Source organism: Poromitra crassiceps (assembly GCF_964638095.1).
Source record: "Poromitra crassiceps genome assembly, chromosome: 5".
NCBI lineage: Eukaryota > Metazoa > Chordata > Actinopteri > Beryciformes > Melamphaidae > Poromitra > Poromitra crassiceps.
Window position 1 is genome coordinate 35,544,297 of NC_139642.1, and position 18,879 is coordinate 35,563,175.

Below are 18,879 nucleotides of genomic sequence, written 5' to 3' on the forward strand. Positions count from 1 at the left end.
TTCACAATCAGACACAACGAATAAGAAAATAAAACGGCAAACAACTAGCCTCAACACGAGACTCATCAGTGGTACATCAGTACAAAATATGGACATATCGAACGAAGTTTTTTATTAGAAGTTCTTGTAGAAACATTGCGGATTCACAATATCACATATTTTAAGCCAATACAGAAGCTTCACTTTTCAAAGAAATGGCCAGTTGATGGAATAGTTATAGTTGTCTGTCAGCTGTTATCGATAATGGAGGATCAAGTACAACAGTTGAAATCCAAAGGCATCTCGGTGCTGCCTGGGAAAGACATGGGCATTGATCATAAGATTTCACATGGCGAGTACTCCATTGTCTTTAGCTCTCCAGAAACCTTCCTCGGCAGTGACTACTAGAGAAATGTGCTAATGCTACTATACAACTTGTGCTGTTGTTCTTTTTATCAGGCTATAGCCGGTATTGTTTCCAGTTTCCTTGGTTTACGCCGCCATGACAAAAAGCGGAGTAAAAGGTGCCCAGACTATTATGTCCCACAGTCCCACCTGTAGCATATCAGTGGCTAACAGAATTCCAGAGTGAAACCATCTCAACTGAAAACTCTACACAACAATCTCCTCCAAAGTACAGCATATTACAGCAGATGTTTAACGTTATATCAAATTATCTGTTCTGACATTGCCAAATGCAGACAGAATACATGTCACAAGTTTGTATCATAATAACAACAAAGGGGACATGTCAGTTTCTTTCAAGATTGTACATAAAAAAAAGTCCAAATGCTCAAAATGGGGTCCCAAAACATTTACTTGCAAAAGAGCAGAAGTGTATAAAACATGTCAAAAACACACACACACCAATGTAAACAAAAAATCCCACCACAGTCGAAACTACATGACATAATAATAATCCACTTATGCAGCATACGGGCAGGCAAAAAGTAGCCTCAACACGAGACTCTTCAGTCATTCTCCTCTGAAGGAAGAATGACTGAAGGGTCATTGAGCGTTGAGGCTAGCAAAAGGGCTACACAGGAATTGTGACATTTGCAGTGACTTTGTAATAAAATTGGGTTTTCCCTGAGATTCCCAATCAAATATTAGGCTATATGAAGAGTTTAAAGGAGAACTTACCTCCAAAACACTTTTTTTCAGCTTTTAACCAATATATATGACTTTGGGGGTGATGTGTGAAGAATTCTGGTCAGAATTTCCACATTTGACACCAAACTGTTGCCATTTTACCATTTGTATCATTTTTCAGCAGCATAACTGGCATAAGCGCCCTCTAAAGGTCGAACACTGCTTTTTTTTCTTTTCTCAAATGAATGGGAGATTAGGGGCACACTGACGTCACAGTGCCCCCAAAGACTATGGGATTTCAAGATAATTACTCCCCTACCCCCCCTGTACCCTTTTGGCTCCTCAGAACTCCAAGCCTATTACTATTGAAGTTTGCTCTTAAAATACTGAACCAAACGTCGTCAAAGTTGGCACATGTCTTAATTATAGTTAGTTTCCCGCTGAATGTGTCACTACTTTATTAATATCTTACCTGGATAAGCTCGAATGATGATGTATATATTATCAGTCCGAGTTGGAAGCAGCTGTCTCCAGCCAGGCAGGCGGGAGAGAGTCGTACTGTAAACCTCATGCACTAGCTCCAAGCTCCGCGGGCGCACGCAGCAGAGCAGAGCTCTCTGTGCTCTGAGAGCAGAGAGAGAGCAGTCTGATATTTCCGCAAACAAATATGGTCGCAGTTTAGCGCACATGTAAAATATAACGCTATACTACGACGTGACAACGTGACAAAGCTTCTCTAAACACATCGGCTATCATATATTTCCCTGCATCCCTCCTACTGAGATTATATCGGTATTGATTTTGGACAGACTGAATGCGCGGAGGAGGAGGAGGAGAAATCTGCAGCTGTGCCCTGAGTAGCCCTGTGCCCGTCTGTGAAAAGCGTCCTGTCCAGTCGCACCTTCGCAAACAGATGCGGGATTCCCTCAATCCTGTACCCAATCTCATACTGTATTGAGCAGAAAAATCGCACAACAGCTATTTCTGTCTGTGTTTGTTTGTTGCTCCGTGAGGTTACAGAACGCCCCATGCATGCAGCAGGCTGTTTCGCCAGCCGGGGTCTGGCAGGAGGGAGGAGGCGCAGGCAGCCTGCACTGCGCTGAGAGGAAACTTTTGCACAACTTTTAACAAGAATCACGAAAAGCCCCCAAACTAAAATGAAAAAGGGACTATATGGCAACTTGGACGAGGGAATGACGTAGAGAAATCTCGCATTGTGTTACCCCAGAACGGGGGGTTTGTCGTATTGTGCGGTGTGCTGCTGTAACGAGCCCACGTCACTTTGCTCTCGTAACGTAGTTTCCATAGAGATACATGCAGAAAAATAATTAAATTTCTAGTTCGCCACTGAATTACCAAATTGATATAACTTAAAACCATTTTGAGCAAAGCTGTTTCCAAACAGGCCACCAGCGTTGGCTAATTGTTGATATTTATAAAGATATTGCCCCTCTCAAATAAATTATTTTTGAGGCAGTAGGCAAACTGTAATGGCGTCGATTTCCGAAAAAAAATCTGGACTTGAACACAGTCAAAGAGCCTAGTATAGACAAGAGCATATGTCATTTCTTGGTTTTTTCCATAGGTATTTTCAAATCACTGTTCTAATACATATCTAGGGGGTAAGTCCTCCTTTAAGTTCAGGTTGAGACATTCACATATTGGGGGGGGGGGGGGGGGGGGGCACAGACTCTGACAAGTTATGGAGGATGCACTGCAAACAGCGGTTAAATATTGGGCAATGAACACAGCATTTCCAGATTAAACCTCCGTTTGTGCTGCTGTTGGCTGGTTTTATATGTAAAAGAATGATTGACATAAATCTGCAGGAGAAAACTAACCTGTAGACATAATCTGGCTGTTACAAGGGATAAGCAAATTAAGAATTCATATATTATTTTCATAATCCGGACAGTCTAATCAATATTGGCAAAACCTGAAAATTCTCCCTTAAAAGGAACCGGAGAACGAAGACTCTATGACATGTAACCCCACAAGTTCATGTCTTAGCTCTCTGCTTTCTGGCTTTGGGAAAATTCACATCATGTTCTCAAATACCCATAGACAATACAACACAAGAATATCATGAATGAACTCCTGATTTAGTGGTAATCCCCTTTAAAATCTTATTGAAATGTGATTGATAGTCTCACAAAATTGCATTCCCCCAGAATGACAGTAGTGCAAATAAATACCCCTGCTGTTGCCGAAAACCACATCATTTTGGTGATTTAGTTGGTTTCATGACCCTTTGGCCATGAACCCCCCCCCCCCCACACACACACACACAACTGTATAATTCCGTTACACGCATGAGTGAATACAGCACTAGTGTTTCCTTCCTCCCTGACAGATATGTGGTTTTCTTGTGAGGGCAGCGACACTCCCATCTAGAGATGTAACGGTATGAAAATTTCACATCACAATTATTGTGACCAAAATTATCACGGTTATCGTATTATCACGGTATTCGTAAGAAATTGCTGAAAATGTTCAAAAAGTACTGAGAGACTAACTGAAATCATTTTACAACGTTTTATATTGAAAACTCAGACCCAAAAAGGATTGATACACTCACTGAAATCATTTCTCCATAGCTGCACGTTTGCATCTGGGAGACTGTTGCAAACTTTGGTTGATGATGGACAGTATTTACCATGTTTTTCAAAGCACTGTAATCACGGTACCACGGTAATCACTGTACCACGGTTTTAATGATAATGAAAAATTGAAACGGTACAGTTATCGTAAGGAATTTGATCACGGTTATCATTACACCCCTACTCCCATCCATCTGGCAGTGTCAGGTTAGCGACACTCCGCTTAGTTCGCTTCGTAATCTCATCAGTTCCCCCCCCCCTTACATCATCCCATCGGTTTAGGCAGCAAGGCTATGGTTCTACTGCATATTAACCATACTGCATTTAAGGTAAACAAACATACTGGTACACATATCAGGGATGTGGTCAAATCAGGAAGTCATGGAGGGAAGGGGGGCGACGGGGAATCTTATTGAGAAAAAGTTATCAGTAAAAAAAAAAAAAAATCTTGAAAATACCTGAAAAGTCACATCCCTGATAGGTGTATAAAGAAATACAAATAACATGCTGACATTTTCAGCCAACTAGTTTGCATTAAAAGGCAGGATGCTGAGACGGCCTAATGTAGTAAGTCAGATGTCATTATATCCCATAATTCATAGAGCAGAATAGTCACATCGTTCTCTCTATTTTGCCCTTGGCTTGTACTTCAACTTGTAGCACCCACAGGCTGCGGTCTATGGGATACCACACATTTGAATACTTGTACAATCGGTACCAACATCATCAGTTATTTACCATTCACTGTGTCGGGCAGGAGAACACCTGGCTTCGGCTGTGAGTAAAGGCAGTAAAAATAAAAAATCCTGCATTTCTATTTCTTCAGCCAATCACAATCGAGGACATCATTGAAAACTGGGAGTCTAAAAAGCTTTTGTTTTTGTGTATGTCAGACAGTTGAATATCTTTGAGGTGAGATTAAACTTCACCATGACGTTTCACTATGTCTACTGAGTTTTGTCTGCTTTGTTTGGACTGAGTTGTGGGGAAGACGGCCAGACTTAGTTGAGCTTCCATCAGGCCCGGATCAGAAGTAGAAATCGCTCCTCCGCACTTGAAACACTCGCTGGATACAACTAGTCAGTCTCAATGCCATCCCGGCAGCCAATCACATCGCTCGCTGGCGGACAGCCCCCCCCTCACTCTGTTTGTTGGCGCCTGTCGTGTCGGTATTTCCCAGCAGCAATGGCGTGAACTCTGGGGAAAAATATATATATTTTGTGTTACTTCAGAACTGTTAAAGATCTCCACCAAAATGGTTTCTATTGTGTAATTTCTTATTCTTTATATATATATATATATATATATATATATATATATATATATATATATATATATATATATATATATATATATATATATACATACAGTATATATATAGTAAATGAATGTCATTTTGGAAAAGTGGAAAAAGGAAATTTGACCATTATGCCAAACAAGTCCAAGTCCAAAGGTTCAGTATTCCCCTTCCATCCACCTCTTTTTATGCGAAATTTCAATTTGCGCATAAAAAAACTGATTGGAAACGTTGCCAAATTCGCAAAAGCCTCCAAGTTTCGCAAAAAAGTTTTCACGCTTGAGGGAGGTGGAAAAATCAGGTGTATCGATAAAAGGAAAATGCGAAATGTGCGGTGGAAACAGATGAAGCAATATTCTGTTCTGTTCTCTCCATTCAAAAACCACACAGTTTGCCTTGATCACTGCAAAACATGACATGCCATGTAGCCGACACACAATCGGGCTACACACGGTAAATCGTGGTAAATACGCAGCACAATACCCGCCGTGGTAAACAGAAGAAGACTGGGATATTATTTTAATTATTAAATTTTTTCACTTCTAGAATTGAATGAAATTGTTTTCACTTACTATCTAGTCCGTGGATTATAACGTTATGCTTGCCGAGTCGCACCTGGTAATCCAGAAATGGCGTTATGGTACCTTTGTCTACTTGTAGATCATCAAGAAACTTTAAATGAATAACGTTAGATGTGTTTAATACAGCTGTATATCGGGTCTAGCAGCTGATCAGCAGCTCAGACAGCCTCAAACACGAGGTGATTGACAGCTCTATAATTCGCAAAATTACGCCAACAGACTCAACAAACTGATCCGTAAGGCCAGGGACATTGTGGGGCTGGATCTGGGCTCTCTGACTGCGGTGTCAGAGAAGAGAACGTTGTCCAGGCTACGCTCCATCATGAGCAATGACTCGCACCCACTCTACGGCGTGCTAGTCAAACACAGGAGTACGTTCAGTGAGAGACTGATTCCACCTAGATGCAATACGGAGAGGCACAGGAAATTATTCCTGCCTGTGGCCGAGCTACTGTAACTTGTCCCAATTTCCCCCCGGGGATCATTAAAGTCTTTCTGATTCTGATTCTGAAAATAGCAGTGGATGGAAACGCGCATAATTTCGCATTTTCTTTTGCTGACTTTCTGAAAATTCGATTAAAAGTTGCGATACATTTGGATGGAAACCCAGCTACTGAGGGTAAACTCTACCTTCTTCACACTCACCCTTCATCTCAGTTTCCATCCTGGTGTCGTTAAGCAGGACGGAGTTGGGACCTCCGGCGCTGGCTGATGTGGGGCTGCCGTTGGGGTTGTTGGCGTTGGCTTTAGTTTTATCCGGTTTTCCTGCGGACGCCGAGGCTTTCTTCCCGTCCACTGCGTCCGTCTTCACCAGGCAGAGTGTCTGCAGCAGGCCCATGGAGTCAAAGTCTTCTCCAGAGCCTCCTTCTCGTCTTCTCAGCAACTCCAGCACCTACAGGCAGAACACACAGCACATTATACAAAGAGGATATATTTTCAAGCTTCAAGATTAATTTAATAGCCAAAGTGAGTAAACATGTTACAAACAAGGAATTTGTCTTTGTGCAGTATGCAGCACAGCGATCACAGCAATAGCAACTGATAATTTATCATGTAGGGGAGAGTGGGGTGAGTTGTGCCACTTTTTACTTGAGGTGTCTTTAAAGTGAGGGCATGACAGTAATGCCTCCAACTACAATATGTAAATATATTTCAGGATGTTGTGCACCACTGGGAACACTCCCTTTGGATCTTAAATAAACTGTTAAAAAAATATGGCTATTCTTAAAAAAGTGGTCTCTTGGCACAACTTGCCCCCGGTGCGGGGTAAGTTGTGCCTTTGGAGAGAATACGTTGGGGTAAATTGTGCCATTGATTACTGAAGTAAAACAGAACATTTTCATCTCATATACTGTAATGCTATATCAAAGCAAGACAAAATAAAGATAACACTAAAGTCCAGTGTACTATAACAGGGTTAAACAAGGCTAAACGGTGGCAGCAGTTGACCTACATATTTAACATTTTCAGAAATAAAAATTATGTTCAAAATGAACAAAATCAACTATCACAGAGCCAGGCTACACTTGCCAATACTGCAATATTCTTCAACAAGGTCTATTTAAACATTTAAGAACAAAATGAAATACAATTTCACTAAATCAACTGCAACTGCACTGGCACAACTTAACCCAGGCCTTTTGGCACAAATCACCCCATCCCCACCATTTTAACAAACTTGTATCATATAGCTGGTTTGGAGCTAACATCATGCTAACAGTATAGCCTCATATTGTAGCTTACTAAAACACTAACACATGTGTGAAATGTTTTCAAGCTTGTCTATAATTGTTCAGACACAACAATCAATAAACCTTGATCATAAAAAATTTACTTTGAGAGGCAAAAAACAGTTTTTTGAACTTAAATGTGCTTAGCTCTTGTGCCATCTGCCTCCCTTCTTTGCAGAGTGAGTAAAATGGATGCCTCTTCAAAAATGTGTGGTCAGATGACCAATTTCTTCTATGGTTTTCTAGATACAAGGGGTGGCACAACTTCCCCACTGGCACAACTCACCCCACTCTCCCCTAGGTATTTATGTTATTGACTTGATGTTAAATTACTGTTATTACACCGCTATTGTGTTGAAAGGGCATGTTTTAATGGTTTTTTGAGGTTGACTGTTTCTTTTGGCCTCTTTGGGCTGTATCAGAGAGTAGTTTCCTTGCAAACTGAAAGATATGTAGCTCTACATCAGATCAGGGGTCTCAAACTCACGGCCCCTAAAACGATTTCATACGGCCCGCCACTTGATATCAAGTTATAGTGAAATCAGGCCCGTACCGCTGCTCGTTGTAAAACACAGAGCGCGCTCCGAGGCGCTGCCTTAATGCAGACGAGTCGCACTTCACACTAGGGTTGCCAGATACATTTCCATAGATGTGCAGTTCCTTGGGCTGTTTTGTGTGCATTTTGGCGGTTTTTGAACTCTTTGTGCTGGAAACCGTCAGCAGTATCTGGCAACATCTGGATTGCCAGATATCCGTGTTGCCACCGATATCTACTCCAGGCCAGCGGGATCATCACTGCATGTAAAATCCACCTCATTAGCAGGTGATTCGGTTCACCCGAGTGAAAGAAAAACATTTGCATGCTAAAATGTTGTCTTTTCTTGAGAAGTGAACATGTCGCTGTCAAAAGGCAAAAGAAAGGTTGATGGCGAGCACAGACAGTTTCAGGAGAAGTGGGAGAGTGATTATTTTTTCGTCGAGTTCAAAGGGAATGCCGCCTGCCTCATTTGCAAAGAGAAATCGCTGTACTAAAACAATATAACCTGAAGCGACATTATTCAACTAAACATGCAGAGCAGTAGCCTATGCAAAGTACCGGGGAGATGAGAGGGACAAACGCGCTGCACAGCTAAAGAAAGAGCTGTCAATGCAACAACATCTCTTCCAGAAGGCAGAAAGGAGGCTGGTGCAGCAGTTGAAGCACGTTATGTGGTGAGTGAGATAATCGGCAAAGCGGGGAAGCCGTTTACTGAAGGCACGTTTCTAAAAGTCTGCATGCTGCAGGTTACAAATATCGTCTGTCCAGAGAAAAAAAGTAACTTAAGCAACATCAGCCTTTCAGACAACACAGTGGCAGAGCGGATTACTGAGCTGTCAAGTGACATTTATGATCAGTTCTAATTCTAACTGGAGTTCCAAGGGACAGTTGAAAATTAACACTGGCTCATTTAGTAATGTGCATTGTCCCTAAAAAAAAGAAAACAAAGTCCCTCTATTGTTAATGTAAAAAAATAGATTGTCCCTCAAATAAATGAATAAATTGTTAATGTTGAGAATTTGAACGGGTGCATTTTTTTAAAATACTTGAAGTGGCCCCCTTGTGACAAGACTGGACACTCAGCGGCCCCCAGGTAATTTGAGTTTGAGACCCCTGCTCTACATTGAGACAATCGACAACATTTTGAGCAGAATCTATCGCCATGATGGCAAAAATTAGAAAAATAAGACCCAGATTGAAAATAACTGGAATTAACCTTTACAATGCTGTCACACTCAGAACTGATCAGAGTTGGCATGGACACACACATGAATGCAACACACATACCTTGATGTATTTGTATGACTTGAGTTCGCTGAGGTTCTCCTCCAGGAAGAGCAGATACAAAGAGAGGTCGTCCCATTGGCCGCTGGGGCTGGGCAGGATGCTTACGGTGGGCAGGGATTGGTAGGTTTCAAGGAAGTCTGCGTATCCGTGGCAGCAGAGGGGGCGCAGACTGGCGTAGATCACCACAGGAACCAGCGCAATGAACAAGACCAAGTTGACGAGGCTGGAAACAAAACAAGACCATAATCATAATATATATTGGGTGGGACACATCCCCAATATTCAAATATGCTCAAAATGTCCAATATCCTCATCAACTCCTCGCAGACACCGGTGTCCACAGCTGACATTACCGTCTTTTGGAGGCTGTAGTGGACCCATTACTAAAGCTAGAGTGAATATACTGGTGGCATATGAAACTAGAAGACCTAAGGCATCTGTAACAACCATGCCATGTTACCTTGTCTGGAAATAACGCTACGTTAAGTCTACATTTTGGTGAGGGAAAAACTGGCATCGGTCCCTTGACCTCTCACCTCAAGATATCTGAATAAGAATGGCTTCTATGGGTACTACCCACGACTCTCCCTATGCAGTTTTTCCATGCAGTATAAATTCTATTTGAAATAGTTCTGCATACTGGACATACTAAACAGTCTAGGCAATCCATAAATTGGGTATGACTGGAAAGCTGAGAATCTTGTGGATTCAATGAGCCCAATTCTATTCATGTGTGATCATGTTAGTCCCCATAATAGCCATTTCATTGTAGTAAGACTTTTTTTTTTACTTGACCTCACTGTATATTACCTATTTGGACCTCGAGCATACTGTAATCCCAACCTCATGAAACTTTACAACCACAAACTAGAGTTAAAACTCCTCCAACAAGAACCAAACAAAGTTTTGCTCCATTTGTTTGTTGTTGGAGGGGATCATTAAAGCACGGGACAGCATTATACTGTGTGCGGACATTTATTTTCTTTAATTTGAGTGTTTTTGGATCCAGCACCATTTCTTTGAGGAGTTCTGGGGATGTGCATATTCCACTTTTTCTAACCACAAACTAGAGACCTAGGGCATTCAGTGCTGTCGTATTCAAACAACATTCCACACAGAAAAACACCATCCCTCCCCCTGCAAATACCTCAGCAAGGCGAAGACTCCCACAGCGATGAGCTTGCACTGCACCTTTTCGGGGACGGTGGGGTCGGAAGTGAGCAGGCCGACGCGCAGCGAGCAGCCAAACTCGTCGGTGACGGAGGCCAGGCGCAGGTAGTAGCCCAGGTAGACGCAGGCACACAGCAGGGTGAGCAGCGTCAGACCGCGACACAGCAGGTAGCGCCACAGCAGCACCCGCGAGCAACGCTTGGTCATCAGGTACTTCTCCACCAGCGGGTACATGAAGCAGCCCTCCGTAGGGTCACTGCTCAGGGAAGAGGGGAGGAGCAGAAGAAAGAGAGAGAGAAAGAAGAGTGAACAACATTCACTTGGTAGAGGAACACTTACAGCGTGGTTTACATTTGGTGTCCGACGTGTCCAGAGACTGAAGTTGCGTCACAATTCTCCATATTAATATATGTTCTCTCTTCTCGCATTCTTGATACTTTCGTTCTGTCCAAGACAACTTGAAGACAGTTCTCCACATAGACACGGGTATTCGTTCTTGCACCTGCAAGCTGGTTCAGGTTGCCAGAAGAAGACGAAGAAGTTTGCTCACACAAACCGCGCTGTTGTTCACATTATGCAGACAGTGGGGGGCAAAAGCTGCCCCCCAAAATATTTTTGACATTTCATACACTGCATTCAAATCACAAACCAAAAACCTGAGGCATCCTACCTGTCAGGCAGGCCGGAGGTGGCCATGCGTTTGGCCAGGGTGACGGCTCGGTTGTAACAGCGGTCCAGCTCCTCCATGATGAAGCTGAGGTCTGACTGCAGGAGCGCAGATGCGGAGAACCTCCAGAACAACTCCGGCGTGTACATCATCACCGACACCAGCAAGAGGATGTAAGCAAAGAACTGAGAGGAGAGACAAGGGGGACATGCTGGAACGAATAGAGCCAGAGGAGAAAGTCTTCCCTTTATTATAGCTGACTGTCAATACAGGCGGTCTGCTCATTTACAGATGTAGTTATAATAATTCATTTTTATCGTTAGTGATAGTGGTGATAATATTACCTCAAATATCTGTCCTGTCCTCAAATATTATTTGAGGACAGGTTTGCAGGAAAAGGGGGACCACAGTATAACGGAATAAAGAGTGGCTTATTAACACGTTCACTGCCAATGACGTGTTTTTACGTCAAACAAAATCCAACGGTTGACTGCCAATGACGTGTTTTTACGTCAAAAAAATGAATTTTTGGGATGTGCATCTAACCCTTTTACATCTCTTATATAAATATTGGAGCCGCCGAACGTGTACAACCCATTCCACTGACCCACTAAGTGGCGACAGTGCTCTCCAAACTAGAAAAAGAGGGAGCCAAAACTGCAGGGGAACGCGTGAGGAAACCATTCTCTCTGTAAAATGGATTGGCGAAAACACTTTCGCTTTCGCGCATTATCGCGCTGGGAGCTGGCGGTGGGGGGTTCCAAAAATAGACTGGGTGGAAAACACACTTTGAAACACGTAGCATAAAGCCTAGAATCGCACAAAGCTTCATCAAAGCTCTCAAACCCAAGAAACGAGTGAGCCCCGTCCACACTCGCTGCCAGGGAGGGAGGCTGCTCAAACTCGCAGCAGCAGCAGCAGCAGCAGAAAACTCGCTTGTGACAAACGCTGCTGAAAGCCACCAGACACGCCCACGGAGGGAGGAGTTTGAAGGAGAGGGCGTTCAGAACTATATTGTTTAGATGTCTGATCTCTCACTGATGCCAAAAATAAATGGTTAAAGTGACTGTTCTGCCTGTTTGATTGAATTTCACAAAACTGCGATTATCTCAGCTTTCAGTCTCAGACGCTGAAACCATGCTGTACTCAACGGCTAATATCTACATAACTACTAACTCTACAAACTAACTCTTTTAGACAGAGAAAGCACACATTCTATTAGTACTTTTGTGAACTTTGTGTTCACAAAGTCCAAGCAGAAAATAATCCTCGGCTCTTGTAAAATTAGCCAGAATCCTCAAAAAAACCCTCTGGCAGAACCTACCTACAGTAAAAAAAAAAAGGCTGGCAGTGAATGTGTTAACAACAAAAACTGTTAATATCCATTGTATACAACTTTATGCCTACTTATCGAGGTTTCTCCCTGACTTTTAGAGAGACAGAGGTGGCAGCATCACCATTTGGGTGAACTTGACATAGAGACAGACAGGGTATTCAGGACAAAAACAACTGAGGCAAAGTATAATGGCAGAAATGGACTCAAAAATAAAGAGTCAGACGTGGGTGTTCTCAAATCTTGCTGGTTCTTTTCAAGCATCGAGTGGCACAACAAAGCACCTTCACACGTCTCTGGCTCTGAACTTCCCTTGGAGAGGCAGCAGAGCAGCTGATCACTGTTTTTGTGAGATTTATGGAACTGCAGAGACATTTCATGTATTTCAAAGCAAAATAACTTATAAAGGTGACAGTGACTTCAAACTAAGCAAGCAATTTTGCAAGTAGCAAATTGTTTTGATGTATGGACAAAATATATACACAATACAGTCTGGTCTTCAAATATAAAAATTGAAGGCTGTGAATCATCTTTTACGTCACGAAAGACTCATCAAAATACTTCCTGCTCCAGCAGTAACACTAACACCCCTAATAAATATAAAAAAATAAAATAAATATTGTATTGTTGTATTATAACATTTCCTCTGTGGTGTGTGCAAAAGTTAAATATTCAACATAATGACTAACAGTAAAACTTTCAATAGTGTGCATGTGTGTACCTACCTTATGCAGCCACAGAGGTAGAGTGTGTGTATGAACAGCTGCCCAGCAGTAGGAGTCAACATAACCAGCCTGATTCCAGGAGAAGTTCGAAGGAGCAAAACAGCTGATCTGAGTACCTGAGAGAAACACACGGAGATACAGAGTGCATGTAATAACACGTCACGTCACCTAATCTATTCAAAGAGTGCTTTTAACCAACAGGTTTGATCACCAACTGTTTCATGAAAACAAAGACCACAAATGCACAGAAATGAGATAATTAAAACAGAGAGATCAGGATTATCAGATGTGTCTGAACACTGGGAAAGAGTTGGCAAACATCCAACAGTTGATTTCTGTCTCTATCCATTCACATTATGATCTATGAACTCTTCAAAACATACAAGGCAAGGCAGGTTATCACTTGGATAGAGAAAATTGTAATCTCCATTAGAAATGAGGATTATATGATCCTTCAAAAATGCTATCCTGGAAATCTCCTTTTTATTATTTTCTCAATTTCATGGAGGGACTGGGGATGAAAATTAGCCCTACTACAACTAAATCCAGTACAACAGTGTTGTGCGTGTGGTCCCTGACAAATAAACAATAAAGTAAACCACCTCCAGACTATAAAAAGACAATATACTCTATTCGGACAGTCACCTATCTAATCTGATCTAATCTGATCACCACCTGCATGCAAAGGTGCAGGTTGACAGGTGAAAGTGAAACTGTGCTACCATCTTAGCAGCATAGGGATCTCCTCTACTTTGCTTTAAAAGGTCATTGTGAAATAGTGATCATAGAAATGGTATTAAGAGATGGAAATGGTATTAGTGAAAATGTTATAAGAGCTGCTGCACATTTGGAGCCAACACTTTGTAGTTCTGAAGAAGTGTCAGGAAACATGGAAACAGGAAGCATTTTTTGTCTGCAGCAAAATTGAGGCAAAAATAAACGTCACATCCAACCAGGCTCCTCTTCTCCACCTGAGTCGGTGTGTGACCGAGTCAATGAAATACAAAATATAAAGTAGTCTGTGTGCTAAGGGAAAAACAGGCTGAAAAACTAAATTATTTTTGTTTTGTTGTGCCTATTTAGAAGAGGTTTTCCAGCCTTATTTCCTCTTGGTGTGCAGACTATTTTACTTCTACTTTGTATCAAAACTAAGCCCAGGAAGGAAACAGCGTTTTGTGAGCTTGTCTACTCTAACCATACTCTAACAGAGTTTCCTTAAAAGCAGGAATTTTAGGGATTTACCGGCCACCTGCCTATGGATAAAAACAGTTTCCTTTCCTTTCCTGTCAATTATTCATGACTCCAGTCAGAGCTGCAGTACCAGAGTCCGGTCTCCAGAACATTTTCCTGATGTCTTGGATTTCTTACAGTTTTGTGCTAATTTTAACTCAGACTTTTCTTGATCTTAGCCACTATTTCTAAGTTGAGCTGGTCCGTCTTCTTTATTTTCTCACCTCCACTTCAAGCCATTTGAGGGATCACACCTGTGTATGGTATGTAAAATGTCTATACACTGATTAGTAAAAGCTTTATGCATGAATCAGCTGGATGTTGAAGGGTTTAGTACAGAGTTCCAGCAGACTTGTGCCTTTACACACCTACTGAATTCCACAGCTCCCTTACAAGTAAGTAAGCCCCTTCTAAACATGCAGTGGAATCCGGCTCCTAGCTGGTTGGCCTGCATGTTTAGAAACAATTAGCCGGCTTGCAAATCTGCATTCTCCTATTTGCAAATTTTGTGACTCTTGTGATCCTTTTGGAATGGGAGCAGCCCGGTTTAGGGGGGTGGGGAGTGGGGGTGTCATATTTGCTACTGATTGGCCCAGACAGGGACATGTTTACTGTTACTTTGTTTCTAGCTATCTTGAATATAGGTTTTGTCAGTGTAGCTAAATGCTTATCATAAACCCAACACCGACTGTTGGGCATTTTGAAAGACATGTACTGTTTACTGTCTATTTTGGTCATGAATAGGACTTAATTTGCTCTGGCCTCAGTCTCGACGTTGTCTGGACCTAGTCCTGACTAAAAACTGGTCTTGGACTAGCCTGGGTCCAGACCTTTACATCTGCCACTCCACCGATTTGGCTGCTTCTAGTCTGGCATTATGACAGCGATTTCTCGGCAGAAAAAAAAGTCCAGTCCAATGAGCGCCGAGGAGCTCTAACGATTAGCCAATCAGCACCAATAAACAGTGCAATGGGCGGGACAACACCATTGTCGAGTTGTTTCCTGTTGGCAAGTGCGCCAAGGAGTAATAACCTTATTTCTGAATGTCCCACTGTAAAAAATAATTGTGGGTACAAGGTCCGGTTTAACATGACTTATTGTTGCAGCTTGCAATTTCCTTTGTTATACTCGGCTGCAGACCCGAATTATAAACCGGAAACTGGAGGACGTTATAAAAGTTATAAATATAGTCACGTTATAAACAACTAACCAACGCTGGGGGTCCGTATGGAAACAGTGTTACTCGAAATGGTTAAAAGTTTAATCAATTTGGTCATTCAGTGGCGTTTTACTGTAAAGTAACTATTACGCTAGCCGCTAGCATTAGCCACAGTAGCCGACTACCCACAATGCATTACGTTATCCCAGCACCCGAACGACACGGCTGTAGAGCAGAATGGCTCTGCTGTAAAATCCTCATAGACGTTTTTTTTGTCAAGTTAAAACCATAGACTGTAAAACAGTCTATTACACCGGAAGCGGAAGAAGCACCCATCATGCATCATGGCAGCTAGAAATAAGGTGGTAAAGTACCAATTACTTTGAAATCCAAACCGTGTACTCGAGTCTGCTTTGAAGGCATTTATTCAAAAGGGATGTTTTTTGCATTCTCCCCACTGAATTAGATTCAGGCGGATAGGTTGGTCATCTCTAGTGATTGGTTAGGGAGATCTAATCCCTCTCTAGTGATTGGTTAGGGAGATCTAATCCCTATCTAGTGATTGGTTAGGGAGATCTAATCCCTCTCTAGTGATTGGTTAGGGCAGTGGTTCTCAAATGGGGGTCCGTGGCACTTTGCCAGGGGGTCCGCGAAAACTTCTCAGGTAAATAAAAATTATTATTATTATAATTTTTTTTTGCAAAAGCTTCATAGTTCAACGGAAATATGTTATGCTTTAAATCTAAATGGTTCATGGATTACATTCACCTATCAATTTAAAAGTCAAGCACGTTACAGTGGAAACAATTAAGCTTAGCCCAAAATCACAAATCAGAATGAGGGGGTCCCCGGTATATTTTCTATCTTATAAGGGGTCCTTGGCTGAAAAACATTTGGGAACCTCTGGGTTAGGGAGATCGAATCCCTCTCTAGTGATTGGTTAGGGAGATCTAATCCCTCTCTAGTGATTGGTTAGGGAAATCTCATCCCTCTTGGTTAGAGCGGAGGCAATGTCAGATGGAAGAAGGGAAGGGAATGTAAGGAGTTGACAATTTAGTCTGATATCAGGCTAGCCTTGGACTCAAACCGAGGTGGCTACTTACCGACGGAGACTTCCTGAGCAAAGGCCAGGGAGATGAGGAGGAGGGGAAGGCCCACGGCCACACAGGTCACCATCTTGTCCACAGCCAGCTCGGTGCGGACGCTGCGGTACCGAGCCTGACTGGGCTCCTTCAGCAGGAAGTCGCTGAACACGTACTCTGTGGCCACATGGGCGATCGCCATCTCTCCACTCAGGGATTTACCTACAGCTGACCAACAGTTACACCTGTGCAGTGTGGACACAAAATCAAAAGGGAGCAGAAGACCTCAGGAAAGCTCCCTGGAACTGAACACCACCAAGACCAAGGAGCTGTGCTTTGGGAGTAGAGAGAAAGCAGACAGGCACCAACCATCTCTCTTCCAACCCCTCTGCATCAAAGGCCAGCTCGTTGAACAGGTTCCACACTTCAAACACCTGGGGACTGAAATTCCCTGTCCTTCTCCCAGCACACTGACTCCATCTACAAAAAGGCCCAGCAGCACCTCCACCTGCTGAGGAAGCTCAGGGCTTTTAACGTCAGCAAGGACATTTTAACCCTGCTTTACAGATCCCTCATTGAATCCATCCTCACCTTTAACAATTCATCCTGGTACAACATCCTCACCATCAAACACAAAACCAAACTCTCCCACATAACCAATCAGGCCAGTCAAATAATCGGTTCACCCCAAATCCCCCTGTCTGAATGTACAACCGGTCATCAGGAAAGCCACCAACATCACACAGGACCCCTCTCACCTCCTTCACCAATCCATTCATTTACTCCATTTGCTGCTGACATGCTGGTCTTGGTTGAGGTTTCAATCTCGATCCCCTTCTTCAAACTCGTGGTCAGAATTGACAGAATTGTGATCTTATGAGAACTCTTCATCTTATAAAGCTTCTCTGTCTTCTAAAATTATTTCTAAGGCCCTCTGAGCAGACTTTTTTTTTGTCATATTGATCGATTGTGATAAGGAGCGACGCACACAAAGCTATTTGATTTGTTGTATCCCGCCCCCAGTTTGCAGCTGGGATAGAGCATGAGAAAATATAGAATGTTTAGAATGTTTACTAATAACAGTGTGCAGGTTGACCAAGCAGACAGGTTCTCTGTGCTTGAAATGCTGCTTGAGGCTGTAGTAGGGGTTGTGCAATAATAGCTTCATGGTGTTCTTATTACTGGTTGATATGTGGAATGTGCAATTTGTGTTGTGTTGATTTGCTATGTGCAGCTGTTTGTTTCTACTACGGAGGTGGTTATATGTGTGCAACATTTAGTCCAGGACAAATATAGACAATTGTACACGCTTCACAGAGTAAAAACATAGCAATAATAGCAACATAGTAAAAGCACATAAAACAGATCAGTTCACATAAAAGCAACATATTAAAAGGCACATAAAATGGGCAATAAAGCACACAACATGGTAAAACTAGGGCCTAGGAGAAAGCACAGTGGAACAGGTGAGTCTTAATTTGTGATTTAAAAACAGCAAGTGAGTCTGATGCCCTAATTGTTTCTGGGAGCTGGTTCCACAGCCGTGGCCCCAGTGATGAAAAGGCGGCCTCACCTGAGTCCCGGTCTCTCTCCAGTCCCAGGCTCGCCTACCTCCAGGCCAGACTTTACAGTCCTTGTAGGTGGAGGAGCATCCCTTCACCTTTATCTGACCCCAGGACACTGATGCGATCTCTGCTGAAGAAGACATGGTGCAGTGGCGCCTCCTGCTGACTGGCCGAGGGGATGTGAGGTTGTAAACAAGGATGTTGTTAGCTCATAATGAATGGCATAAAAACATGGCAATATAAACCGAACACCTAACTCATAATCCATCTTTTTACGTGCACAAAATTTAGTTTACCTTGTTAGTCTAACATCTTTACAGAGTGGTAAATATTAAAAGAGGAGTAAACCTACAATCAATAACGTTAACTTGTCAGTAGCCATTCAATGTCAGCTTAAAAAAGTTTTGTAACGGTATACTACGCTATTCCACAAATTCAAATGCGGTGTTGATAGTGGGCTTTCTAGTCACTACTTTCCTTTCTACTTAACGTTAAAGCTAACAGAGTTAGCGTTACATTACCGAATTCGTTGTTATTTAGCAAAACTTCTTTTTAACGTTAGTGACTGTTTCTTACGAACACATTTTAGTGGGGCTCAAAAAATGCACTTTCAATGTAAAATAGGTCGCTTCCGGAAAGAAGCGCCAAAATTTGCACAAATACTCCTTGTGGATTGTTATTTTGATAAAAGTAACTGGCCACGCAGAAATCTCGATCTTTCCAAGATGGCCGCCATTTCCCGCCCCAAAAACACTATTTTGGGGGCAACTTTGGGTAGAATTGTCCAATACGAATGATCTTGTTATCAAACCATACATTTATGACCACAGAGAAGCCATATTTG

The 18,879-nt window shown here is 42.4% G+C and overlaps 1 protein-coding gene across 1 annotated transcript; it reads right to left on the reverse strand.

Annotated features, from left to right (window-relative positions):
- Positions 1-4,732: 4,732 nt before the first annotated feature.
- Positions 4,733-16,672, reverse strand: LOC310777043 (pannexin-1-like; the record flags this gene model as incomplete). The annotated part of the gene is made up of 7 exons (XM_083637291.1): positions 4,733-4,868; positions 6,195-6,441; positions 9,105-9,327; positions 10,252-10,530; positions 10,945-11,126; positions 13,000-13,115; positions 16,492-16,672. The coding sequence occupies 7 exons, from the start codon at positions 16,670-16,672 to the stop codon at positions 4,780-4,782; spliced, it is 1,317 nt and encodes a 438-aa protein (XP_083493417.1). The 3' UTR covers positions 4,733-4,779.
- Positions 16,673-18,879: the final 2,207 nt, after the last annotated feature.